The sequence below is a fragment of the Acinonyx jubatus genome, chromosome D1 (assembly GCF_027475565.1).
Source record: "Acinonyx jubatus isolate Ajub_Pintada_27869175 chromosome D1, VMU_Ajub_asm_v1.0, whole genome shotgun sequence".
NCBI classification, from domain to species: domain Eukaryota; kingdom Metazoa; phylum Chordata; class Mammalia; order Carnivora; family Felidae; genus Acinonyx; species Acinonyx jubatus.
This window is the reverse complement of record NC_069390.1, coordinates 86,877,867-86,904,781: the sequence shown is the minus strand read 5'-3', so window position 1 is coordinate 86,904,781 and position 26,915 is coordinate 86,877,867. Positions and strand designations below refer to the sequence as shown.

Here is a 26,915-nt window from a genome sequence, read left to right as displayed (position 1 = left end):
CTCAGATACCACCTCACACCAGTCAGAGTGGCCAAAATGAACAAATCAGGAGACTATAAAGGCTGGAGAGGATGTGGAAAAACGGGAACCCTCTTGTACTGTTGGTGGGAATGCAAACTGGTACACCCGCTCTGGAAAACAGTGTGGAGGTTCCTCCAAAAAATTAAAAATAGATCTACCCTATGACCCAGAAATAGCACTGCTAGGAATTTACCCAAGGGATACAGGAGTGCTGACGCATAGGGGCACTTGTACCCAAATGTTTATAGCAGTTCAACAATAGCCAAATTATAGAAAGAGCCTAAATGCCCATCAACTGACAAATGGATAAAGAAATTGTGGTTTATATACACAATGGAATACTACATGGCAATGAGAAAGAATGAAATATGGCCTTTTGTAACAATGTGGATGGAACTGGAGAGTGTTATGCTAAGTGAAATAAGTCACACAGAGAAAGACAGATACCATATGTTTTCACTCTTATGTGGATCCTGAGAAACTTAACAGAAGACCATGGGGGAGGGGAAGAAAGAAAAATGGTTAGAGAGGGAGGGAGCCAAAACATAAGAGACTCCTAAAAACTGAGAACAAACTGAGGGTTGATGGGGGGTGGGAGGGAGGGAGGGTGGGTGATGGGTATTGAGGAGAGCACCTGTTGGGATGAGCACTGGGTGTTGTATGGAAACCAATTTGACAATAAATGTCATATTAAAAAAAGAAAGAAAGAAATAAAATAATAAAATAAATAAAACAATTTTCAACACATCAATTAGCGAGAACAGTATAATAAACCTCATGCGCCCATCACTCAGCTTCAACAATTATCAATTCAACGCCAACCTTATTTCAGTTACCCTGCCACTCACTTTCCCCCTCACTAAATTATTTTGAAACAAACTTCTGACAGGATACGTTTTCATCTATAAATAAATGGCTTAGTAGATATCTCAAAAAGAAAAGAACTTCTGTATTGTATGCATCATTCCTTAGTAATATCAAATATGTAGCTGGTGTTAGAATTTCCCCAATTGTCTTACACTGCTGCATTTTTTTAAAGTTATTCATTTATTTATTTATTTTGAGAGAGAGAGAGAGAAAGAGTGGCAGAGAGAGGGAGACAGAGAGAGGGAAAGAGAATCCCAAGCAGGCTCCACTCAGCACGGAGCCCAACTCAGGGCTGGATCCCATAACCATGAGATCATGACCTGAACCAATAACAAGACACCGTGGGGCGCCTAGGTGGCTCAGTCAGTTAGGCATGCGACTTTGGCTAAGGTCATGATCTAGCGGCTTGTGAGTTTGAGCCCCGCATTGGGCTCTATGCTGACAACTCAGAGCCTGGAGCCAGCTTTGGATTCTGTGTGTGTCTCTCTCTGTCTCTCTCCTGCTCGTGCTCTCTCTCTCTCAAAAATAAATTTTAAAAATTAAAAAAAAAAAAAAGAGAGACGCCAAACTGACTGAGCCACTCAGGTGCCCCTCATGCTGCTGTTTTTGAACAGTTAGTTTGTTCAAATCAGGACTCAAGGTCCACATATCACATGTGATGGATATGTCTGTGAAGACTCCTTGAATGTGTAAATTCCTGTTCCTCTTCTTTTCCTTCACAATTTACATGTGGAAGAAAATAGGCCATTTGTCCAAAGATCTTCCCACAGTCCAACTACACTGACTGCATCCTTTTGTGTCTTTCACTTGTTCCATTTTGTCTACTGTGCTTCCTCTAAGCTGAAAGTAGAATCTGGAGATGTAATGAGATTCAGGTGTTCGGTGTTGGGGGAGGAACACTTCATATGTTGTAAAATGCAATAGGAGGTACACAACACCAGGAGGCCTATAATGAATGGTTCTCTCTTCTCAGTGATATTAACTATGTCCAGAGGGTTAGGTCGAGCCATCCATTATAAAGTGCCTCATCAGCTTTTTCCTGATGCTTTCAGACTATTGTTGATGATCATTGCCTAGATCCCCATTTCATTAGGAAATGAAAAATGGTGATATTCCAAGCCAATCACCCTCTCTTTATTTATTAGTTGGAATGCTCCTATAAAGAAATTTCCCTCAAGTAATTATTTACCTGAGTGCATTCAGAGAGAAAGGCTGGATTCCTTTCCAACATTTACCAGTTTTTCAAATAATGTGGTCGTCCCCAACATCCTCAAAGAGTGACCAATGAGTTACTTCTTTTACTATTTAATGACCTTACAGATTTGAAATATATTTGATGTATTTCAATCTATTGTTGATGCTTTCCTTTTTTTACAGGTCAAATGTCCCATTTTGACATTTTCAAGCTGGATTGTGAGTTCTTTCCACAGGACCCCAGAAGTTTTCACTACCTTTCTTACATTCTGACAAGACACTTGAGGCACATCTTGTATATTTCCTGTCCCAGAGCTTGAATCTGCCATTTCCCTTTTATTGGAAAATTGTATTAGAGACCACCCTGGCTCATTGTTACTGGACTGATGACTCGGGCTAAACCTTTTCAGTGGTCCAAACTAGAAAACATGTGTTTTAAGAGAAAACACATTATGAGTTTACACAGACATTCTAATTCAGATTTAGCATTCTGGGATTTTATTTAACTTGTTTGATTTTTACATCTGTATCTTTTTTTCACTTTTACAAAAAATCTTGGCTCTTAAATAACTTTAAATATGAATACCTCTAGTCTCTATCATTTCTCTTTGGGGAATTTATTCTAAGGAAATAAGTGGATATGATATCTATGGCAATGTTCTATATAGTAGCAAAAAAAGAAAATAACTTACATATAAAACAATAAACAGAGAATATAAATAATAGAATGCTATACAGGGGCACCTGGGTGGTTCAGTCAGTTGAGCACCTGACTTTGGCTCAGGTCATGATTTCATGGTTCATGAGTTCAAGCCCAACATCCAGCTCACTGCTGTCAGCACAGAGCCTGCTTCAGATCATCTGTCCCCCTCTCTCTCTGCCCATCCCCCACTTATGCTCCCTCTCTCTCTCTCTCTCTCTCTCTCTCTCTCTCTCTCCAAACATTAAACATTAAAACATTAAACATTAAAATACATATATATATATATATATATATATATATATATATATGCATGCTATACAGTCAATAATGACAATGTAGCTTTTCAGGATGCTATTAAAAGAAAAAAATCAAGATGAAAGCTACTTCTGTTTTCTCTTCTTTTTTAAAAAAATGAGCTGTAATTGACATATAACATTATATTAGTTTCAGGTATACAACATAATGATTTGATATTTGAAAGTCATTTTAAAAGAAAAAAATTGAATACTCTAGTTGAAAACACCATCGACTACTGAATAAATATGCAAAATCCAAACAAAATATTAGCAAACCAAATTCAGACATATATGAAAAGGATCAAGTAGAGTTTATTCCAGAGTGCAAGTCTGGCTTAATTTGTAAACATCAATTAATATAATTCACCATATTAACAGAAAAGAGGAGAAAAATCTCAACAGATTCAGAAAAAGCATTTGAGAAAAGTCAACATCCATTAGGGGCGCCTGGGTGGCTCAGTCTGCTAAGCATGTAACTACTGATTTTGGCTCAGGTCATGACCTCATGGTTCCTGAGATCCCTGCCACACCAGGCATGGAGCCTGCTTGGGATTCTCTCTCCCTCTCTCTAAGCCTATTATGTGCTCTCTCTCAAAATAAATAAATAGACATTTAAATATATATATTTTAAAAATCCTACATTAAACAGCATTTTTAATAGTGAAAATTTTTCCTTTGAGACCAGGAAGGGAAAAAAAGAAACCTACTAGCACCACTTCTGTTCAACAATGTATTAGAGATCCCAGCCAATAGATGAAAAGGGGAACAAAAAAGAAATAAAATTAAAAGATATAAGGTTTAGGAAGTATCGGAAAGAAAGAAAAGTGTCAGTATTCACAGACAACATGACTGTTTGTTAAGAAAATCCAAAATAAAAGTTAGAAAATGAAAACTTTAGAGGCGCTTGGGTGGTTCCTTCGGTTAAGTGCCCGACTTTGGCTCAGGTCATGATCTCGTGGTCCATGAGTTTGAGCCCCACATTGGGCTCTGTGCTGACAGGTCAGAGCCTAGAGCCTGCTTCGGATTCTGTGTCTCCCTCTTTCTCTGCCCCTCCCCTGCTCATACTCTGTCTCTGTCTCTCCCTCTCTCAAAAATAAACAAACATTTAAAAAAATGAAAACTCTAAAAATTATACCACTTATAATATCATCAAACACACCAAATATCCAGGAATAAGTCCACTGAAGGATGTGTAAGACTCACTACTCAGAAGATAGTTTTTTAACTTTTATTTTAAACTTAGGGATATATCATGTCCGCAGATTAGAGGACTCAAAACTATAAAGATGTCAATTCTTCACAAACTGATTCATAGATACAATGAAATTCCAAGCGAAATAAATCCTGCAGGACTTTTGTGGACACTTCCAGTTTGATTCTAACATGCATGTGGAAAAGCAAGGGGCCAAGAAACTCTTGAAGAACAAAGTGGAGAAAGGATCACACTCTGGAATATATATTGTGGTATATTCATAAAACCGAATACTAGATGGCAATAAAACAAGAAGGAAACAAAACCCCACAGCTTCAACACAACAACAACACAACAACACAAACGGATCTCTGGGGGTTTATGCTGAACAAGAGAAGCCACAAAGAAAGGAAATGATACTAAATGGTTCCATTTATATACAGTTCAAGACCATGGAATATTAATCTCCGATGTTAGCAAGCAGGCGAGTAGTTACTTTGAGGAGGAAGGAACAAGAAGTGATTAGGAGGAAGCATGAGGTTGGCTTTCAGGAGCTGGGAATGTTCTATATATCTGTGTGTTGGTTATACTGCATGCTTACTTCACAATATATCAGTGTGCTATATGCTTACAATCTTTTGTGCTTTTCTAGATGTATGTTGTAAGTCGGACACAAAGGAAACTACACAATAACATGGAAGAGAACAGATATAAAAATGATTATAGAGAATAGATTAGGTACAGAACTAGAAGAAGAGTCAATATACTTGTGACTGATATTCCTGAAAAGTAAACATATCAAATGAAACTGAAAAGATTTTCAAAAGTCTGATAAATGAAAACGCTCCTGAAATAGTCTTAACCTATACATCTCAAGGACATACACTGTATAGGGAAATTCTGATTCATATGCTGGCGAAGTCATTAGACTTCCAAGGAAAACTTCAAGGATAAAGTATCAGATAGGCATGAAGACAGAGAAGGAATGAGGAAAATAATCAAAATTAGACTCAAGATTTCTACAGATTAAATGCTAGTAGAGAATGCAGCTAAACTCTAAATAACTGTGGTTAGTGAGCAGGACATAAATATATGAGTCACAATAATAATGCACCTGACACAGAACAGTTGTGAGGACACTGGGAGGAAGTGTCAGCGTCAGTGATGCTCTTATCACAGCAGGAGCCAAGGACAACACAGGGCTAGAGCTCAAGTGCAGTCCAGGAGAACATGATGACTCCAACCTCCTTTACTTTCACCTCAGTTTTATTTTCTTCTGCTCAAGTCAATTTAAGTTTAAAGCATTTAGATTCGTAACAGCATTTAGGGCACAATGCCATTTCTCCCCCCCCCCCCCCCATGCCTGTTTATCTATTTGTATGTCTAGAAGGATGTCTGGAATAATAGTCACCAAATATTAAGTTAATGAGGATGTTTCTGGACAGAATTTTTTTTTATGTACTTCTTTTTTTTTGTTGTTTTTGTTTTTTGTAATGCTTCAATATTTTATGAAAAAAAAATTCATTACCCCAAAACTGAGTAAATGAACTAATCACCTAGGAAAGACAAAAATTTTTTTTTCTGCCAAGTTGTCAAAACTAATTAAATCTAGCCTTTGCTTGCTTGATGGAATCAATAAATACAGAAAAGGACATGATTTGTCAAGAATATACCTAATTATTTTAAAACTATTAAAATAAAATAACTCTGCTATGGACTGTGTCTCCCCAAAATTTGTATGTTGAAAGCTAATCCCCACACCTGAAACTAATATAACACTGTATATTAGCTACACAGGGAATAAAAATAAAGAAAGCTAACCCTTAATGTAATGATATTAGGAGGTGGGGCCTCTGAGAGGTGATTAGGTATTGAAGGTAGAGCCCTCGTGAACGGGCATCCCCAGCACCTGGAGACTTCTTAGCCTCCAAAACTGTGAGAAATAAATTTCTGTTGTTTATAAGCCACCCAGTGTATCATATTGTATTTCAGCAGCCTCAACAGATTAAGACAAATTCTCATTCAAGTTCACAGACACCACAAAATTGCAGATTATTATCAATCAGGAATAAATTCAACTATAACTTAAATGACAAAGACTCCTAAGAATTCTTTCTAGATTTCATAAAGAACATTAACAAAACTACTGTTCATATTTCAAATGGAAGTATCTGAATCATCTACTAAAAGAATTTAAATGCACAAAGTGCTTACTAATGGGAATTTACTTCATAATCACTCATGACACTCAGTAGTACCGCTAAGTAACAGTCACGCTAGCCAACATGGAAATAAAACCATTTGGATCCATAGCTCCTTTACAGTAAGACTGAGGGGTATCTAGCTTCTATACCTTCTTTACCAGTTTCACAATCTGGAGGAAAATAAGGAAGAAATCCCTCAAAGTAAAATAGAACATACTAGAAATATGGATAAAAGGGGAAAAAAACATTTTAAAAGAAAACCAAGAAGGATCTCAATTTTTCAGAAGCTAGGATGAGAAAGGGTGCTATCAAATTTACATGTAGAAATGTTTTCCCTAATATTTAAAAATAGGAAAAGTACCAAAATGTTTCCAAATTTCCAAAAAGAGACATTTTTTAACTCAGGATTATTCTTTGGAACTTGAATCAATATCTTATTGATAGACTTAATTTTCACATTTTCCTGATGAATCATTTTCTTATTACCAGACTATTTCAATATGTACTGATTGGAATGTGTTCGGGCTATGTTTTGCTTTGTTTTCATCAAAGGAAGTAGAGACCATTTGTAACACATAAGAAATAGACAACCAGAGAATGCACAGCATAGGGTGGGGGAGGGGGGCACATTCCAGGGAACGGTAAACAATAAAAAGGCAAAAAAAGCAACTCATTACCTGCTGAGCTGTAGCATCCTGCTGGACATAAGCTACCTGCCCTGGGTCTGTAAACAGAGTCTAGGCAAAAAAACAAAACAAAACAAAAAACATATCAATAAATCTTTAGACAGCTTGCCTACACAGGAAAAATTCTTGACAGGCTTTGTTCCCATGTAGCTAGTAATAATCCTTCATTAATAAATAAGATAAAGATAGTAATTGTACTTTCAGCTAAAGCCTTTCATTCAGAGGGCTCCAAAGAGATTGTATAAGTTAACCATCTCAACTAGCTAACATACTGGACAATTTTACTCTTAAGCGAAATCTCTCCTGAGGTTGAATGTCAGCACTAATTAAAAGGGCATGTCACAGAAACGTAAAAGACATGGCATGAACAAGAGTGCATACGTTCACACATGACACTATACTCACAGGAGGAGACTCGTGATTAAGCGAAAATGGATAGAGACACAGACACACAGAAAACTAGTATATACACAAGGATATTTTTCAAACACAATGCATGCTCATTAGCAAAAAAGAACGAGAAGGAAAATAAGTTGAATTTAATGTTCCACAGATTCATCCCTGGATAAAGCCAGTAAAATCATAATTTTGAAAAGTTCTCATTATAAACACATAATAATTTGGGTCATGATACAACAAAGCTAACTAGGGAAGGAAAATCTTCAAAGTTATTTTAGCCAGGGCACCACAAAAAATCACCAATCCAGAAAAGTTTTCTTTCCTCTAATTTGTTCAAGCCTTTAGCAAACCTAGGGGAATAAGAACTGTAGTTGAGTTTTGATTCCAGAGGTACACATAGGAGAATTTCAGCCAGTTGTAAGATTTCTTAGACTTGGTATTTAAAACTTATCGTTAAGTCAGGGGGGCACCAGCCTGGCTCAGTCAGAAAAATAGGTGACTCTTGATCTCAGGGTTGTGAGTTCAAGCCCCACCTTGGGTGTAGAGATTACTAAATTTAAATAAACTTAAAAAAATTATGATAAGTCAAACATCTAATTTTTCTAGTAAGTCAGACATTTGTACTTTTCTTCATAATCAGACATTTAGTAACATAGTAATAAACTAAAGTTGGGCTCTTTACATAAACTATATGACCTTATTTTAATATAGTTATGTGACTAAAACGCAGCAGAGGCATTCTGAAAGTACCATCTGACTATTTGGTCATTTCACCTTCATATATATTTGAAAGGTATTAATTAGGTGGGCCCTATTTCTTCTTTAGAGTGACTAGAGTCTCTTGATTAAATATTGGATGAGGGTAAGTTTTTATTACCAGGATTCTACTATAAAAGTATGGAACTTTTTTGTAAATATATTTAGAAGTGCTCTGTGCATTCTAAAGTGGTAACATACAAACTAACAATTAAATATTTGTGGGGGTTTGGGGTTTTTTTTGTTTTTTTTTTAAAGATTCTATTTTCAAGTAATCTCTATACCCATCGTGGGGCTCTAACTCACAATCCCAAGATCAAAAGTCACATGCTTTTCCAGCTGAGCCAGCCAGGTGCCCACCCGTGTATATATATGTGTCATGCATTTGGAAACTAACACCCCAAGTCACTGAGAAAAAAAAATAAAAGTAATTCTAATTGTGCAGCATTTACCTTTGCTTCCATCGCAGTTCTACAAATCAGTAAATTAATAAATAGTAGTTAATAAGCTAGTAGGACTTTTTGCTTACACATTTAACTGAAATAGTCTGTATGGTTTTCACTGATCTGTCTTTGATTAAGCTATACGAAACTAAATGCCATTTTTGACCTGGTTCTTGATACAAAGAAAAGTAACAAGTTGAGAATCAATAGTGACTGGGACAAGAACTCATGGGAAGGCAGTGCTCTAACTCCTTATCACATTTAATTTAAATAAACAAAGCACATCTTCCTCTGCCAAGATAGTTATAAGCTCCCGAAGAGCACAAATCTTATCTGAAGCATATCATACATCACCACACCTAGCACAGTGACTGGCAGAGAATGAACACAGAAGTCACTGGTGAGTTAACCAATTAACAAACGAACTACAAACAATAATCCTTCACATGCCTGTGCAGCTTCCACAGGATGGATGTACACCAGCGTATGCTCAGGACCGTCCACTGAAGCGTAGGAGGCACCATCTGCCGTGTATACCACCTGCTGGGGTGGACGAACCTGGTCATCGGTGTAGACAATCTGAGCCACAGTTCCAGCGTCAGGAACAAAGTGCACCTGGGGCAAAAAGCAGCAAGTAGGTAGAAAGTGTCCTTGTAGAACAAAACCAATCTCACAAAGCTGTATGGCTGACCAAGCACAGTACACGGTTGCATTTCTAAAACATCCCCAATGAAAGAAGAATTGATACACCTTCATCTACACTATTAGTGACTTGGAGACAGGATCCAATGACCTTGTTGTCAGATCATTTACTGCTTTATATTAAGCAACTGATATAAATCTCTCTTTGCCTCGAATGTCCAATGCAGACATCTCTTTTGGGGAGTCCTGAGGGGGCAGTTAGCTAAACCTGGAAATGTGACTGAAGATTCCTGGTTGTCGATATGACCAAAATACAAAATACAAATTATTCTGTAATATAAAAAAATGTCAACTCAAAAGCCAATGGCTCTCAACACAGCATAAATATCATGCTTTATAACTAACAGTGCCTTTCGGGAGACACATTAACACAAGGTCACTTTCTTTCCTACATGTTTTTTCACAATCCAAGTCTATGTGGACACATGTCAGTGACCGTTTGCTAAATCAGTGAGTGTAACTGAACTCTTCCTTGCCAGAAAGGAAATTCTAATCAAGCACTTTCAAGGGGTTTTGGAAAACTATTGCAGTTATCACCAAGGTAAGTAATTTTCTATCTACCAAGAACTAAAGCAGAAACTGAATTCTATAAAATGCTTTCTGAGTAGTCAGCTTTGGAGGTTTGAATTCTTGAAGGCTGGAGCTTGGCACATAGCCTGATGCCTGATATTGAAGGTATGGAAGCAGATGGCCAAGTACACATTTTGGGAGAGAAATAATTTATGTGCTGATACTGAAGTTAGGTTGGGATCTTTACTCTTATATCATCTTGGCTTCAGACCTAACTTGTTTTCTTCCAGTGTTCTCCAGTGGAGAATAGTAGATTCCAAAGATGAAATAAGCAAATTTAATCCCCAGAAAGAAACCTGGGGACCAAATACAATCAAACCATCAGAGAAATAAAACAAACCTCCACTTCTATACTCAGTGATTAGTCCAGTTTCTACACAAATTTGATTGTCTATGAAGATATAATTTGTCTATTGGAAGAATTAAGCTTATAACATATTTGCAGTTTTAAGTGCTACATGATAATTTTGTGACTTTAGATTTGTTCATTAACATCAAAACTTGGTCTCCATCACTCAGCACTTTGCTAAATCAGAGTTCTTGGCTAGGAAAAGAATCAACTGAGAAGGGAGAGTTCAATGAGGGGTGTTGAGCTCTACTATCTGGTTACCTACAAATGGGGACCCTGTTTCTGAATGGACTACATTTTTGTTTATAAACAAAATACACCAAAACGCATAGCTACATGAAAGTTGTCTTCAAAATGTTTTCTATGAGAAACAGCAGAGTTTTCTCAGTTATTCCACTAGAAGCATCACTAGAACGTTTTTTTGTTTGTTTTTAACTATTGAAGATCAACTTTATTTATTGTAACATTTGTCATGCTACTTAAGCTAAATGAAATGTGTATATTTAAGGATCTCAATGTTAACTGCCTGATTTTGATTATAATACTAAGGTTATGTAATTTAACAAAACACTGAATTAAAATTGCATATTTATTACAATGCTTAAAAATCAAGTTTTATACTTTGGCCACGTATGGTTCCATATGACTGCTGACTGTTCCCAAAATTCAAATCCACACCAAAAAAGCAGACATTTGCCTTTGCTAAGAATATTCAAAAGAACATGCAGCTGGCTATGATCACAGTCCAAAAGGCAGTGATCATCCATTATGGCTACATTTTAGTAAGTGACTAACCTCCAAAGAGGTTGACTCAATGGGACCACTTTCAATTAGACCTTTACATTCTGAATTTGAAAGAAAAGAAAAAGCCACTCTACAGACATACTTTGTGCTTCATTACACGTGAAGAATCAAAACCCTATAGGAGATAACATAAAAGAAACACACTACAGTTGGAGGCTTTCAGTGCCAATAACATAAAATAAAACAGTGAAACAAAGTATGACGATAAGTTGCAGAAATGGCAGAGAAGCCTGTGGGGGGGGGGGGGGTCACAGAGCTCCTCTAAATCATAGTGACTCACACTGATGGAGCATTCAAAGTGCTAAAACCCTCCTTATTCCTCCTGTGCAAGTCCTGTGTGCTGCTCCCTCCCAGCTACTCATCCCTACAGAGAAGCTGCAATTTCTGTAGCTGTCCGCAAACTGTACCCAGCTGAAAAACTGTTATCAGTACCAAGCTGGAAAGGCCACTCTTCACCTGTGCAGCATTCTCTTCATGTTCTGCAGATGTAGACCACACGTGTGAGCTGTCATCTTTGGAATCCATCCTTCCCCCTACTGGACAGCTCCACGTCCAGGGCACCTAGAACAGCACAGGGTGGGGGACAGTCATCTGTCCACCACACGCGTGTTCATGAAGGACAGAAAGACCTCTCTGCAACGTGCCTGAAAAGAGAGAGAAAAGGAACCACGTCTTTAAATAGATAAATGCATTTTAGTAAATTGCAGTTTCAACCACAGAGAGAGAGAAAAAAGGAGCTTTGTAAAAGATAACACACCTGGACAAAAAGGTAAAAATGGAGAAATTATTTATAATGATAATACAATGTATTGCATGCTTGCTATGTTCTACACACTCATTAGATAGGTGTAACCCTCATTTAAAATACTGAAGGTCTGGGGGCGCCTGGGTGGCTCAGTTGGTTAAGTGTCCGACTTCAGCTCAGGTCATGATCTCACAGTCTGTGGGTTCAGGCCCCACGTTGGGCTCTGTGCTGACAGCTCAGAGCCTGGAGCCTGCTTCGGATTCTGTCTCCCTCTCTCTGCTCCTCCCCTGCTCGCTCTCTCTCTCTCTCCCCCTCTCTCAAAAATAAATAAACCCTCATCAGGGAAATACAAATCAAACCACACTGAGACACTACCTCACGCCAATCAGAGTGGCTAAAATGAACAAATCAGGAGACTATAGATGCTGGAGAGGATGTGGAGAAATGGGAGCTCTCTTGCACTGTTGGTGGGAATGCAAACTGGTACACCCACTCTGGAAAACAGTGTGGAGGTTCCTCCAAAAATTAAAAATAGATCTTCCCTATGACCCAGAAATAGCACTGCTAGGGATACAGGAGTGCTGATGCATAGGGGCACTTGTACCCCAGTGTTTATAGCAGTGCTTTCAACAATAGCCAAATTATAGAAAGAGCCTAAATGTCCATCAACTGACAAATGGATAAAGAAATTGTGGTTTATATACACAATGGAATACTATGTGGCAATGAGAAAGAATGAACTATGGCCTTTTGTAACAATGTGGATGGAACTGGAGAGTGTTATGCTAAGTGAAATAAGTCACACAGAGAAAGACAGATACCATATGTTTTCACTCTTATGTGGATCCTGAGAAACTTAACAGAAGACCATGGGGGAGGGGAAGGGGAAAAAAAAGTTACAGAGAGGGAAGGAGGCAAACTGTAAGAGACTCTTAAATATTGAGAACAAACTGAGGGTTGATGGGAGGTGGGGGAGAGGGGAAAGTGGGTGATGGGCATTGAGGAGGGCACCTGTTGGGATGAGCACTGGGTGTTGTATGGAAACCAATTTGACAATAAATTATATAAATAAATAAACAAACAAACAAACATTAAAAAAAAATTTTTTTTAATACTGAAGGTCTGGAGTGCCTGGCTGGCTTCAATAGCAGAGTACACGACTCTTGGTCTTGGGGTCATGAGTTCGAGCCCCATGTTAGGGGTAGGGTTAACTTAAAAAATAAATAAATGAATGAATAAATACGGAAGGTCAACAATGTGGAATAGAGAGAAGAAAAAAGCTAACGGTAGCTCTCTTAGCTCTGCTGATAAGGAGAATGAAGTTCCTGGATGGTAAACACAGATAAGTGATGGGTTCACATGCACTCCTGAATGCTGCACGGCCCCAGCTCAGCTCTCCCCTGCACACTTGCTTAAACACTGACCTCCTATACCCCCTACTTGAAATGAATAGCAGAATCATAAAAGTCACAAAACAAGGGGAAAATGGCAGGCGAGGAGGGCTGAGTTTTCTGAGTTTTCTAAGTTCACAATTAGGTGAACACAAATGTAGACTGTTTCCCATTTGGTCAATACAGGAGCAATTAATGAACAAATCACAAGCCTTACTAAACATCAACATGCACTAACTCTGCATCTTGAAACCCTATTGTTTTCCAAAATAGGCGTTTTAAGGAAATCAATCTTCTTGGGGTGCCTGGGTGGCTCAGTCACTTAAGTGTCCAACTTCAGCTCAGGTCACGATCTCACAGTCTGAGTTCAAGCCCCACGTTGGGCTCTGTGCTGAGAGCTCTGTGCTGACAGCTCCGAGCTTGGAGCCTGCTTTGGATTCTGTGACTCCTTCTCTCTCTGCCCCTCCCCCGCTCACACTCGGTGTCTCTCTCTCTCTCTCAAAAATAAACATTTAAAAATTTTCTTTTCAATTAAAAAAAAAAGGAAATCAATCTTTCCTTTTCATAATGATAAAACACTGACATGTTAAGAGTCACGTGAGATTTGCTGTTTAATAGGGCAGCTGTGCCTGATATACATCCTCCCACCACCCCATGAAAGTAGCATATGTAAACAGAAAAGGTTAAAACTGTTCAGAACACCATTAAACCAAAGGTAAGGAAGACCAGATCCAGTCAGAATTTTCCCCATTATCAATGGAAATAAGCCAAGAAGCACATTCTTAGATTGTACATGCTCCAACCTCTTAACCAGAATAAGACCCAAAGAAGAAAGAAAGAAAAGACGGGAACATCCAATGTCTGGGCCTTACTCCAGAATACAGGAACTGCCACATCCCAACCGCCTGGCAGCCTCTTCCGACCTTCTGAGGAGACTGTTCCTGCTTCATCTCAGCACTGTCAGCCTTACCCCCAAAGAAACCACACCCACCACACACAGTCACCCCCCATACAGCCTACTCTTCTCTCCATCAGAGGGTACTAGAAACAACACCCACATCTACCAACAGGTGCATGTACAAACAGAGGGGTTTGGGGAACTTTCTCATAAATGGAAATGTTCTTTATCTTGTATCTATCTAGACTGGTGGGTAGTTACAGAGGGAATACGTGTGTCAACAGAGGAGCCTGGGTGGCTCAGTCGGTTAAGTGTCTGACTTCAGTTCAGGTCATGATCTCACAGTTTGTGAGATCTAGCCCAGCATCCAGCTCTCGGCTCGGATCTTCTGTCCCCAACCCCCTCTCTGCCCCTCCTTGAGGGTTCTCTCTCTCAAAGTAAATAAATAAACTTAAAAAAAAAAAGTCATCAACCTATTCAATTAAAATATGTGCAAATTAGGCTGGGTGGTTCAGCTGTACAGAGAGCAGAGCCTGGGGCCTGCTTCAGATTCTGTGCCTCCCTCTCTCTCTGCCCCTCCCCTGCTCCCTCCCTCCCTCTCTCTCTCTCTCTCTGTCTCTCAAAACTAAACAAACATTTAAAAAAAATTTGTTTAATATATGTACATTATACCCTAAAAAAGTTTATTATTGTTTAAAAAAAAAGCATACTTTCCTTATATAACAGTGCCATTTAAGCATGTATAAAAAGACATTCAGGGCAAGCTATACAATATGTGGCTTATAAGTCAACAAAGCTGTTTGTTTGTTTTTTTTAAGTTTATTTATTTATTTTGAGGGAGTGTGTAAGCACGGGAGGGACAGAGAGAGAGGGAGAGAGAATCCCAAGCAGGCTCCATGCTGTCAGCCCAGAGGCCAATGTGGGGCTCAATCCTACGAACTGTGAGATCATGACCTGAGCCGAAACCAAGAATCAGACATCTAACCGACTGAGCCACCCAGGCACCCCACCTGTTATTTTTTTTAAAGGAACAAATATATAAAGAAATCTAGGACTAAATGTTATCAAAGATATAAAGATCTAAATGAAGAAAACCATAAAATTGTATAAGAGGATATAAAAGGCTCAGTATTATAAAATCACAAAATGTTCCATACAGGAAATATTTTTTTTAATAGTTTGACAGAATAGCTGCAAAATGGTAGAAAGAATACCTGTATTTCTTCACTCAGACTCACCAAATGGTAACATTTTACCCCATTTACTTTACCATTCTTTCTTTCTCTCTCCTCCCTCTTTTGCTTTTTACCTGAACTACTTGAGAGTAAGTTGCAGACAATGCAACTTTACTACTAAAATCATAAGTGCCTATTTCCTAAAAATGGGACTTTTTCTCATGGTACTACTATCAAAACCAGGAAGACACAATGTAACAGTGCTATTGCCTAATTTACAGAGCTTATTCATATTTTGCTAATTGTCTGTCTAGTTAATGTCTTTTATGGTGAAAGAAACAACTTTCTTTCTGGCCCTGGATCCAATCTGGCATTGTACACAGTGCGTTCAGTTGTCATATCCCCCTATCCCCTCTGATCTGGAACAGTCCCCTAGTCTTTCTTAGCCATCCATGACCTTGACATTTTTGAAATGCACAGGCCATTTATTTTTCAGGCTGTTCCTCAATTTGAGTTTGTCTGATGTTTCTTCATGATTAGATCCAGGGTATGTATTTTTAGCAGGCATACCACAAAAGAGATGCTGTACCCTTCCTATACAGGAATTTGAGATATTTTTCTCAACGCGGTTCATTGATTGCACAAATACGCAAGTACATACTATGCCAGGCACTGGGATGGAGCAAGGACGAAGGCAGGCTTATCCCACACATTCGTGAAACATACACAGCCTTGAAAGCCTTTCTGTATTTGTTTTCATTTCTAGGCAGGAGCTTACTATTTGAAATCCAAATTCAAGACACACAAAAGGTATATAGCAGACAATCTCCCTACCTGGAATCCCTTAACCACTCTACAGAAGTAACCTATATTACCAATCTCTGTCTATCCTTCCACAGATATTTTATGCATGTACAAACAAAAATAGAGGGGTGCCTGCCTGGTGGCTCAGTCAGTAAAGCATGCAATTCTTGATCCCTGGGTTGTGAGTTCAAGCCCCACATTGGACATAAGGCTTGCATACAAGCATACATACATACATACACTCTCTACCTCTCCCACCACAAATGACAGCGTACTATTGATTCTATGCAAAGTAACATCTCTTCTAAATTATGTTTATTCCACATAATGCCCTACCTTTTATATTGTCCCACATCTATATGTCATTTCCTCATTCTTTAGCACAGCTGCATCATTTCATTATATAAATATATTCTAATTCATTTAATCAATCTCTTTTCGATCAACACTTAGGTTATTTCTTTTTTATTATTTTATTTTTTTATATATATTTATTTTTGAGAAACAGAGTGAGACAAAGCATGAGCGGGGAAGGGGCAGAGAGAGAAGGAGACACAGAATCTGAAGCAGGCTCCAGCCTCTGAGCTGTCAGCACAGAGCCTGATACGGGGCTTGAACCCACAAACTGTGAGATCATGACCTGAGCCGAAGTCGGACGCTCAACCGACTAAGCCACCCAGGCGCCCCAACACTTAGGTTATTTCTAATCTTTTACTATTACAAGCAATACTGTGATAATAACTTGGACACTGTTTTACATTTGTTCAGATCTTGAATTCCTTTGAAGCCTCTGAGGGAAGATGCTGAATCATTTAGAGAGGCTGTCTGACTCGTAAGTTGTTATTAGTTTTCAAATTCCAACTGTGGCACACGGTGAGTGAGGGCACAGGGGACACACAGGGAAAAGTCCTTTGACCTGTGCAGAGGCAGTAGTCAGTACAAGAACACAGCGGTTAAGAGCTTGGGCTCTGGACCTGGATTTGGGTAGCAATTCTGAAACATAACTGACCTCACACAGAACACAGAAGTTCTCTAAATTCCACTTCCATCTCTGTAAAATGGGAATCATAAGGTTATTGAGAGAATGACATGATATAATAAATGTGAAGTGCTTATTAACACAATGCCTCTACATAACACTCACATATTAGCTTTAAAAAAAAAAAAAGGTATTCAATCATGTTTCTATCAAATTGTCTGGCTCTCCAATCTCAACTATTAAGTTCTTACAGGCCAAGGAATGTGTGTGCTCACGAGAGGAACTCCAGATCTGCCATGTGCCAGGTACCCAATGATCTGTATGGAGTGTTCAAAGCAATTCCAGTGTGCTAGGGAAAACAGGACACCTGGTCCCAAACGGGTGCTCAAGAAGGGGCTCAGAGAAGAGGGCACCTGAAGGAAGGAGAGGAGCAGAAAAGCAAAACAGGAAGGGACAGGACATTTGCCCCAGACTGAAACATCTTGTTTCTAATCTTACCCAAATAAGGGAGTAGACATTACACGGCATAAAACACCAGTAAGCTACACAAGGCAAGGATAAAGGGCAGAAAAAAAGGAAATAACTACTTAGCAGATGTGGAGCAAAACAACGCAATAGTTAATCTACACGTAGGAAAACTTGCCAGTAAAATTTAGCAACGAGGATGTGAAATACTGCTCACAGTCGCATTTCCCAATAATTTTAGAATACCATTAGCAAATAAAGGAAACCAAGAGGGTGAGAACTCTTCAATTCGGAAAGTGTCCGGAATCCAAAGCAGTCCCTAGAATACCCACTTGGTAGTTCTTGTTCTTTAAAATACAGTCATAAACCTATTCAGCTTCTGTAGCTACGAAACTACTTAAAACACCAGTGTGACATTCCATAATTACTTACTGTTTAATAAATTGCTCAAGAAAACTAAATTCTAAAGGGTGCCTGACTGGCTCAGTCAGTAGAGCATGTACTCTTGATCTCAGAGTGGTGGGTTCAAGCCCCACATTGGGTGTAGAGATTACTTAAAAATAAAATCTTTAGGGATGCCTGGGTGGCTCAGTCGATTAAGCATCCGACTTCGGCTCAGGTCATGATCTCAAGGTTTGTGAGTTTGAGCTCTGCGTCGGGCTCTGTGCTGACAGCTTGGAGCCTGAAGCCTGCTTCGGATTCTGTGTCTCCCTCTCTCTCTCTGCCCCTTCCCCGCTCATGCTCTCTCTCTCTCAAAAATAAATATTTAAAAAAAATTTTAATCAAATTTTTAAGAAAAAAACCACCTAAATTCTAGACATGACTCCACTACTAAGTAACTTTATATCCCCTATTATCAGTGTCCCCATTGTAAAATGAGAGTGTAAAGGGTTTCTAAAGTCTAGTTCTGCCTTAAGCTTAGAGGGGAGGGGCATCTGGGTGGCTCAGTCAGTTAAGCATCTGACTCTTGGTTTCTGCTCAGGTCATGATCTCACGATTTGTGCGTTCAAGCCCCTCATTGGGCTCTATGCTGGCGGCTCGGGCCCTGCCTGGGATTTTCTATTCCTTTCTCTCTGCCCCTTCCACCCTCACACCATCTGTCTCTCTCTCTCAAACAAATAAATAAAAACTTAAAAGAAAACAGCTTAGAGGGGAAGCAGCAGAATGCAGAAGAAAATCCACAGAATCCCAATTGAACATCCTGGCTCCCAGACTGGCTCAACTGTTCACAGGTATATAACCTTAGCCAAATCACTTACTGTCTGCCCTCAATATCATCATATGTAAAATGAAGACAGTAATCACCTCCTAGAGTTATTATAAGGGTTACATGATATATGAAAAACTTCTAGGCACAAGATCTAGCACATAGTAGTGTCCAAATATGTCAACTTTTATATCTTACAGATGAGCTATAAGACTTTCAGAATTTTCAAAACATTTCATGTATTTTGAAAGATAGAGACAGAGCACAAGCAGGGGATGGGCAGAGAGGGAGGGAGACACAGAAACCAATTGATCCAATAACATATGCCCTATATACAAATTTCCTGGATAATAAGTCTTCTCAGATTTGTTTTCCTTTTTTATTTTTAAAAGCTTATTTTTTAATATTTTATTTATTTGTTATTTATTATTTTTTGAGAGAGAAAGCCCATGCAGGTGTGGGAGAGGGGCAGAGGAAGAGAGAGAGAGAGAGAGAGAAAGAGAGAGGATCTTAAGCAGGCTCCACTCTCAATGCAGAGCCCAATGCGGGGCTCGATCCCACAACCCGGGGATCAAGACCTGAGCCAAAACCAAGAGTCCAATGCTCACCCAACTGAGCCATCCAGATGTCCCTCCATTTTTATTTATTTTAACTATACAATCCATAGAGTCCTGTTGATCTTTTTTTTTTTAATATTTTATTTTTTTAAGTAGGCTCCTCACCCAACATGGGACTTGAACTCACATTCAAGGTCAAGAGTCACACACTCCACTGACTGAGCCAGCTAGGTACCCCCCTTGTTGATCTTGATTTATCTGAGATGGGGAGGAAGAGTCCAGGAACTACTTTAGTGCTGTCCAGCAGCCTGGTGCTGACAGCCTCCTAGCTAGCGATGGACATCCTTCCATTCCTCACCATTGTGCTTCTTCTAAGGCCTGAAAGAACTGGTAAACTACACACTACACTTTGTCTAGAAAATTGTCACCCATCTTCCCTGCTTTTACCCATTGTCCAAAATGTATAGATTTCATTTCCAGGAAAATAGGACATGATTGCATCTCTATCCTCTCTCTAAAGACTTTATTCAACAACTATTTATTAAGTACTTAGTATATGCCAGGTACAATTCTGGGTCCTTAAGACCTGGATGGCTCAGTTGTTAGGCGTCCAACTCTTGGTTTCGGCTCAGGTCACAATCTTGTGGTTCATGGGTTCAGCCCCACATCAGGCTCTGCTCTGATAGCACGGATCTTGCTTGGGATTCTCTGTCTCCCTCTCTCTCTGCCCCTCTCCCACTCATGCATGCTCTCTCTCTCTCTCTCTCTCTCTCTGTCTCTCTCTCTCTCTCTCTCTCTCATAAAGAAATAAATAAACATAGAAAAAAAAAAGAAACATCAGTGTATCAAAAACAAAAACAAGGACACCTGTGTGGCTCAGTCGGTTAAGCATCAGACTTCAGCTCAGGTCATGATCTTGTGGTTCATGAGTTCGAGCCCCACATCAGGCTCTGTGCTGACAGCTCAGAGCCTGGAGCCTGCTTCGGTTTCTGTGTCTCCCTCCCTCTCTGCCCATCCCCTGCTTGTGCTCTGTCTCTATCTCTCAAAAATAAAAATAAACATTAAAATAAATAAATAAATAAATAAATAAATAATCCTTGCCTCCTTGAAGCTTCTAGTCTAGTTATTTTTTCTTGAATAATGTTGTATAGTTGAAAGTATGAACTTTATAATCAGACAAACCTGGGTTCTACTCTCCCAAATCTACCAGGTGCTTAGTAGCTCTGACGTTAGTAAGCCACACACTGATCCCCAGTTTTCTCATCTGAAAATCCAAATGATCTGCCCAGCATGGTTGTTGTTGGAATTAACAATCTATATTTTGTCAAGCCTATAATGCATTTTCCCCCACATTTTAACACTTCTGAATCCATTTTACAACTGTTGTGTCCTGTGGCCACTATCTTCCAGGTGGCAGTCAGGATGTGGATGCCACTGCCTGCTTGTGTGTGACCTTGCTCACAGCCATTCATTAGCTCTGTCCTCGCTTCACTGAGTCATGATGTTGTCAGCACTGGACGCCCTGAGTCTAACTGCCATTTTAAATGTCTTCAAAAAGATTACACTATAATTTGGCATTAAAACTGAAAGGCATGGGAACAGCAGCTAAGCATAAATCTGATTAGGGAAGCAAATATTCATCACTGGGAAAATAACCTTAACAACCAAGGGCCAATATAGGACCTGGGGAGACAGTGATGGCAATGAATATGCACTGTTATTACTGAGATACGGACAACACTAGCCTGCCACAGATCGAGTGAAAAAACACTGGGATTAAAACTCCCAGAATGGGTACTAGCTGCTTGGAGGAGATTCCTGGAGACAGTACGCCTTCTTTTAAGAAATACTGCATCACCAACACTTTTGATGACACAGAGATACATCAATGACTCTGAGTCAAAAAAGATTCTGAAGAGTCAGACTCTGGAAGTGATAAAATTGGGGGAATACCTTAATCAATTTATTTCACTTACATTTTTCCCTTTTATGTGTGCATAAGAGCAACGTGATAAAAATCCATGTTTAAATAAATCTACAAGAGCTCTTTCAGTAAGTATATAATAAAAATTCTAAGCGGCAAAAGCACTTGTATCAGAATTTAATTGGCAAGGCCTTTTCTTTTGTAACAATACATAAAGCAATTACGTATCTTACCATAGACATCTTAGATTCAATAAAACATGGTAACACTTGGGATAACATAGCATAATGATGAACATTCAAGAAATGGCAGCAATATTTTTTCATGCTTTGTGAACATCAAACACATAAAAAGGTGAGCAAAAACCCTGCTCCTGTAGCATTCATAGTCTGGTGGAGGAGACAGGCGGCCCAATTTCCAGCTCATCCCAGTAATACTTGCATGAAAAACTGACCACACTGAAGAGTAAGGGGAAGGAAGAAGGAAAGATACATGCCTGCTGTTCCAGCCAGTTCACTAATAAGGTTGGGTCTAAACAGGTCAATGGAGCGTGCTACTGTGCCCAGCCTCCCCAAATGCCTGCCCTCCTCCTACTTCCTAGAGTTCCCATCCTGCCATTCACCCCTGAGCCATACCCCTCATCATCCACCAGCCTAGTTCCCACCACCACTGGGCCTAGAGTGCTAAATGAAGCCACTACTCTAGAACTGCCCAGGACTTAAAGTTGAGAGACTCTCACTTCATCACCTGAATGTAGAGGTGTTAGACAAGGCACAGGTCTGCCTTCAAAGGTAGATGTGTACCTAAGATAAGGGTTGAACTATAAAGTGAAACACAATTTCACTTTAAAATGTTGTTATACAGTGGCGCCTGGGTGGCTCAGTTGGTTGAGCGTCTAACTCTTAATCTCAGCTCGGGTCACAATCTCAGGGTTCGTGGGGTGGAGCCCCGCATCGGGCTGTGTGCTGATGGCGTGGAGTCTACTTGGCATTCTCTCCCTCCCCCTCATTTTCTGCCCCTCCCCCACTTGCACATACACTTTCTGCCTTTCAAAATAAATAAACAAAGAAATACATTTAACTATGTTGTTATACATAGTTATTGGGGCACCTGGGTGGTTCAGTGGGTTGAGTGTCCCACTCTTCATTTTGGCTCAGGTCACTATCTCATGGTTCACAGGATCAAGCCCTGCATCAGGCTTTGTGCTGACAGCTCGGATCCTGCTTGGGATTCTCTCTCTCTGCCCTTCCCCCCACCTCCACCACACCTCCACCACACATGTGCTCTCTCTTTCTCTGTCTCTCCCTCTCTCTCTCTCTCTCTCAAAAATAAACATTTTTTTAAACTAGAAAAAAATTAAAAATAAAAATAAAATGCTGTTACACACAGAGATTAAATTCCATAGGATTATTGGTACATTATTAAAACTCAGAAACATTAAGAATTCAACAGCAGTTTCTGTATTGGCCTGGCACCTTATATGCCATCATTATTCATACGGAAAGAGCTGTCCCACATTCCAGACAGTGCACTTACAAATTAACTTTCCTGGCTCATTACAAACTGACTAATTATCATAAACTGCTGGCTCCTTCCCTGAAATCCAACACTAGACACACCATAGGAAGAAGCTAGAGGGAGACTGACAGATTTGCAAAGTGAACATAAAAAGTGTGAGAAATAAAATGGAGGAAGCGGAGTCTCAGTCCGGAGAAGGAGCTGTGGATGGGCTCATGAGGGGAACAGAAGGGGACCAGTCACCACAGAAGGGGAGGAGGAGGCAGAGTGTTTGTGTAGATCTCGCCCTAATATTTCCCTGAGCTCCCACTGCCCACGTTGTACCTATCATCACTGCCACGCAGGAACACAGGAGCCAGCCCGATGCTGCCAGAGGTGAGGAATCCTCAAGGTAGCACAAGAAGGCTGGGTGGCAAACAGAGAGACCACAGGCCAGGCAGGAGACTGGCTAGCTGCCTCCCCTCGGGGTGAGGACAGAAGTGTGCACAGACAAGAGGTTCTTCTGGGGCAAGCAGAATGTGGCTGGGCCCAGAGGCTCGCTGACCTGATACACAAACAACTGCTTATGGTCATTGTTTGATCTTTCACCTTTCTTTGAACGAGTATGAACAGCTACACGGTGACTTCAGCTGACCCTTGTATAAAAAGATCATCCCTCAAGAATGTTCACATAGAGGGGCGCCTGGGTGGCTCAGTCAGCTGAGCGTCCAACTTTGGCTCAGGTCATGATCTCCAGTTCGTGAGTTCGAGCCCCACATTGGGCTTGCTGCTGTCAGTGTGGATCCTGCTTTGGATCCTCTGTCCCCCTCCGTCTCTGCCCTTTCCCCACTCCCTCTCTCTCAAAAATTAACATTAAAAAAAAAATAGAATACTCACATAGAAATTAGTCTCCACTTAAAGGAGAGCTGCTTGAGCTTGCTTTAAATTAGTTTCCATAAACACTACAGCAACTGGAATAGGAACTCAGATTTGCTGTATTTCTAGCAGGGCAAGCTTTGGAGTCAGATAGCCTGGCTTAGAATCTTGGATCTGCCACTTAGAGCTTTTGACAATTTGTTTACTCTATCTGAGCTTCAGATTCTTCAGCCTAAGGACAAAGAATAAAGTATATTAGGTATTTAATGATAGATAACAATTGTAACTAATGTATGTAATATAAAAACACCTTTGCGTCAAGAAACAGAAAGGAAACCCTTCTAAAGCCCTATTTAAGATTAGATTCTACTTGATAAATGAAAAAAGTGACTTCACTCTATGTATAGAGAAAAAACATGTTCAGTAAGGCACTAAGTTATAAAAAGGGAGCAAGAAGATTATAGGAATCCAATTCTATGACATAGAATAACAGAATTTCAGAACAAGAAGAGAAATTCCAGGCCCTTGGCTCTCAAATATGTTTAAAAGAGCTCGGGAAATCAATGTTCTTGGCTGAGTACCATTAGATATTTATACATTTGTTACAGAATAACAATAGCTAACATTTGTAACATACTTACTATGTGCTAGGCATGTTCTAAGCACCTTAATATGCATTGATTCATTTAATCCTCACAATAATCATGAAGTAGGTATGTTATTATCTCCACCTTACGGGTGAAGGACTGAGAAAGAGGTTAAATGCTTTGTCCAGGCAACTGAGCTAGTAAGAGCTAGTGAGAGTAAGTAGGAGAGCTCAATATGAGCTTGAGCGATCCTGCTGCCAAGCTCATGTGTTTGGCCACTATTCTACACTGTTTCTCATCCTATAAACTAAGAACACTTCACCTGTGTTATGATTCCAGCACAAATAACTCCATTACATAAACTACATAAAAATCACATCTGACCTCACTTTATAATTTTTTCAAAAATGATCAAATAGGACTCTTGATTTTGGTTCAGGTCATAATCCCAGGGTCATGGGATGGAGCCCCATGTCCGGCTCTGCACTGGGCATGGAGCCTGCTTAAGATGCTCCCTCTCCCCCTCCCTCTCCCCCTCCCCCTCCTCAAAGAAAGAAAGAAAGAAAGAAAGAAAGAAAGAAAGAAAGACCTATCAATTAAGCAGGACTAGGGTTCCAAGTTTTCCCCGATTTTTTTTTTCTTTTTGCCACTTTTTTGTGACCTCCTAGTGCTGGCTAAGACAACTGACAGAAACAGCAACAAAGGGTTAATGAGATTTCATGTGGTAAAAACTCAAAACTAAGAAAATTGTACCCTTTATTTTTATTTAAAAGAAAGAACACCTTGGTACAGCTGTAGAGCACTAGTGTTGGGCCAGAAGGGGCGGGGTGTCGGGGAGTAGTTTGAGAACCACCCATCTGGAGCAACTTCTATTTTGTAGATGACAAACTGAAAAACCAGAGATTAGGTGCATCACTTCAAGTCACACAGCAAATAAAGAGCGCAAAAAGCAGAGCCTGTGACTTGTAGGGCTCTCACCCCTCCACCCCTCCACCCCTCCACCCCACTGCCCCCACTGGACTGAATGTAGAAAAGATTTAGAAGATGCTTTAGGCAGAGATTTCTTACACTGCCTAAAACTGTTTATCTTAGCTTTCCTTTTTTTTTTTTTAAGCTTATTGTCCTTGACTCCCCAGTTAGAGAAACCTTCCTAGTAAAGATGAGTAGAAGACAAAAAGCAACTTAGACATGGATTACACTCCAAACGGTGATAATTTAAATTAATGGACAATGCTTTGTGTATTTCCTTTAAAGTTATGTTACGTACTATATTTTGATTCCCTGGATAATAAAAAAGTTCACTTACTAATAATTTAATTGAAATAACATAAATTTAGCTGAAATAAAAATTTAAGGAACCATCTGTTATGTTATGATGTCAGATGTCAGTGATTAAACAAAGCTAGAAAACAAAACTAAATGTATTAAGGAAAATCAGTTACCTCTTTAGAAAATAAGTTTGTCAAAATACTTTTCACCTTTATAATTAAGATTAAATGATTTTTTTAAATCATGGTACTTGAAAAAAATACAGGTTCAAATAGTGTAAGATAAAAGTTGTAAAGACTCCTGTAAAGATACAAGATGATGAAAACGGACTCTGACTGACTCTGTTCTGACCTTAAACTTTCCAGTTGGGTTCTTTTTTGTAGCGGATGGAAGGCTCTGAGAGCATAACCTTCCCTGATGGGAACCGAACCTGCCCCCTCGAGAAGTAAGGACTGCCCTGGGCCAGCAAGACACAAGACTCAGTGTGACTGACCCCAAGACAATGATTGACCTGACCTTTCCTGCCCACCTGCACGTGCCCACCCAGCTTTGCCCCACATTTTCCTTATATAAACCTGCAACTATTTTTGGCACTTTGGAGACAGTCTTTGAGACGCTGGACTATCTTCCCAGTGTTGGCCTCACTGAAATAAATTCCTTTCTTGTTTCCCCACCACTGTTCTCTCTGCCTTTGGATTCTAACAGCTGTGAGCAGCGTGCCCTGTTTGGGACCCCCGGCCAGGTGCTCTTGTGCCCCTGCGCCCTTGCTACAATGAGACTTCTGGATATGGCACCTGTAAACATTTAGAGCTTGGTGGGACAAGCATTGTTTACATTTAACTTGACCATGAACTACAAAACCCCTCTGCTCGTGAGCTAGGGAACAGCAGGAGGCTGGAGCCACACTCCTGGGTTCGAATCCTGGCTCCACCCCTCACCAACGGTTGGCCTTGCACAAATTACCTAACCTCTCTGTGGCTCAATGTCATCGTATATAACACAGAAACAAGAACAGGATCTATTTCGTAGAGGTGTAAAGAGGACTAAGGGCGCTAATATCTGCAAAGTGCGTAGAACACTAGAATATAGTCAGCACTTTAGGTGTTAAATGAAAGAGGTAATAATTAGGGTCAATTCTGAGCCATAAATTAAAAATGGTAGAGCAAGAAGAAATTAACTGGGGGAAAGAGAGAAGGGAGTAAGTAAGGCAAGAAAAGAAGAAAAGAGAGGAAAGCAACAAGGAAACAGAAGGAGATACGAGTATTCCAGAAGACAGCGATAAGACTGGGAGGAAAGGAGGCAGGAAAACACAGGAATAAACAGAGTCAGGGTGGAGAGAAATCTAAGAAAGGAAT

The 26,915-nt window shown here is 39.8% G+C and overlaps 1 protein-coding gene across 3 annotated transcripts in view; it reads right to left on the bottom strand.

Moving 5' to 3' along the window:
* PRDM10 (PR/SET domain 10) overlaps window positions 1-26,915 on the bottom strand; it is a 100,858-nt gene that overhangs the window by 53,634 nt on the left and 20,309 nt on the right. Inside the window, exons 1-4 of one of the 3 annotated variants that reach the window (XM_053203861.1) lie at window positions 23,726-24,005; window positions 11,643-11,830; window positions 9,212-9,376; window positions 7,155-7,214 (exon numbers count right to left, since the gene is read on the bottom strand). In XM_053203861.1, the coding sequence (XP_053059836.1) occupies window positions 7,155-7,214; window positions 9,212-9,376; window positions 11,643-11,711 (294 nt within the window). In that variant the 5' untranslated portion in view covers window positions 11,712-11,830; window positions 23,726-24,005. Of the gene's footprint in view, window positions 1-7,154; window positions 7,215-9,211; window positions 9,377-11,642; window positions 11,831-23,725; window positions 24,006-26,915 lie in introns of those variants that run through there. The other 2 variants (XM_015067259.3, XM_053203862.1) reach the window with 2 other exon arrangements.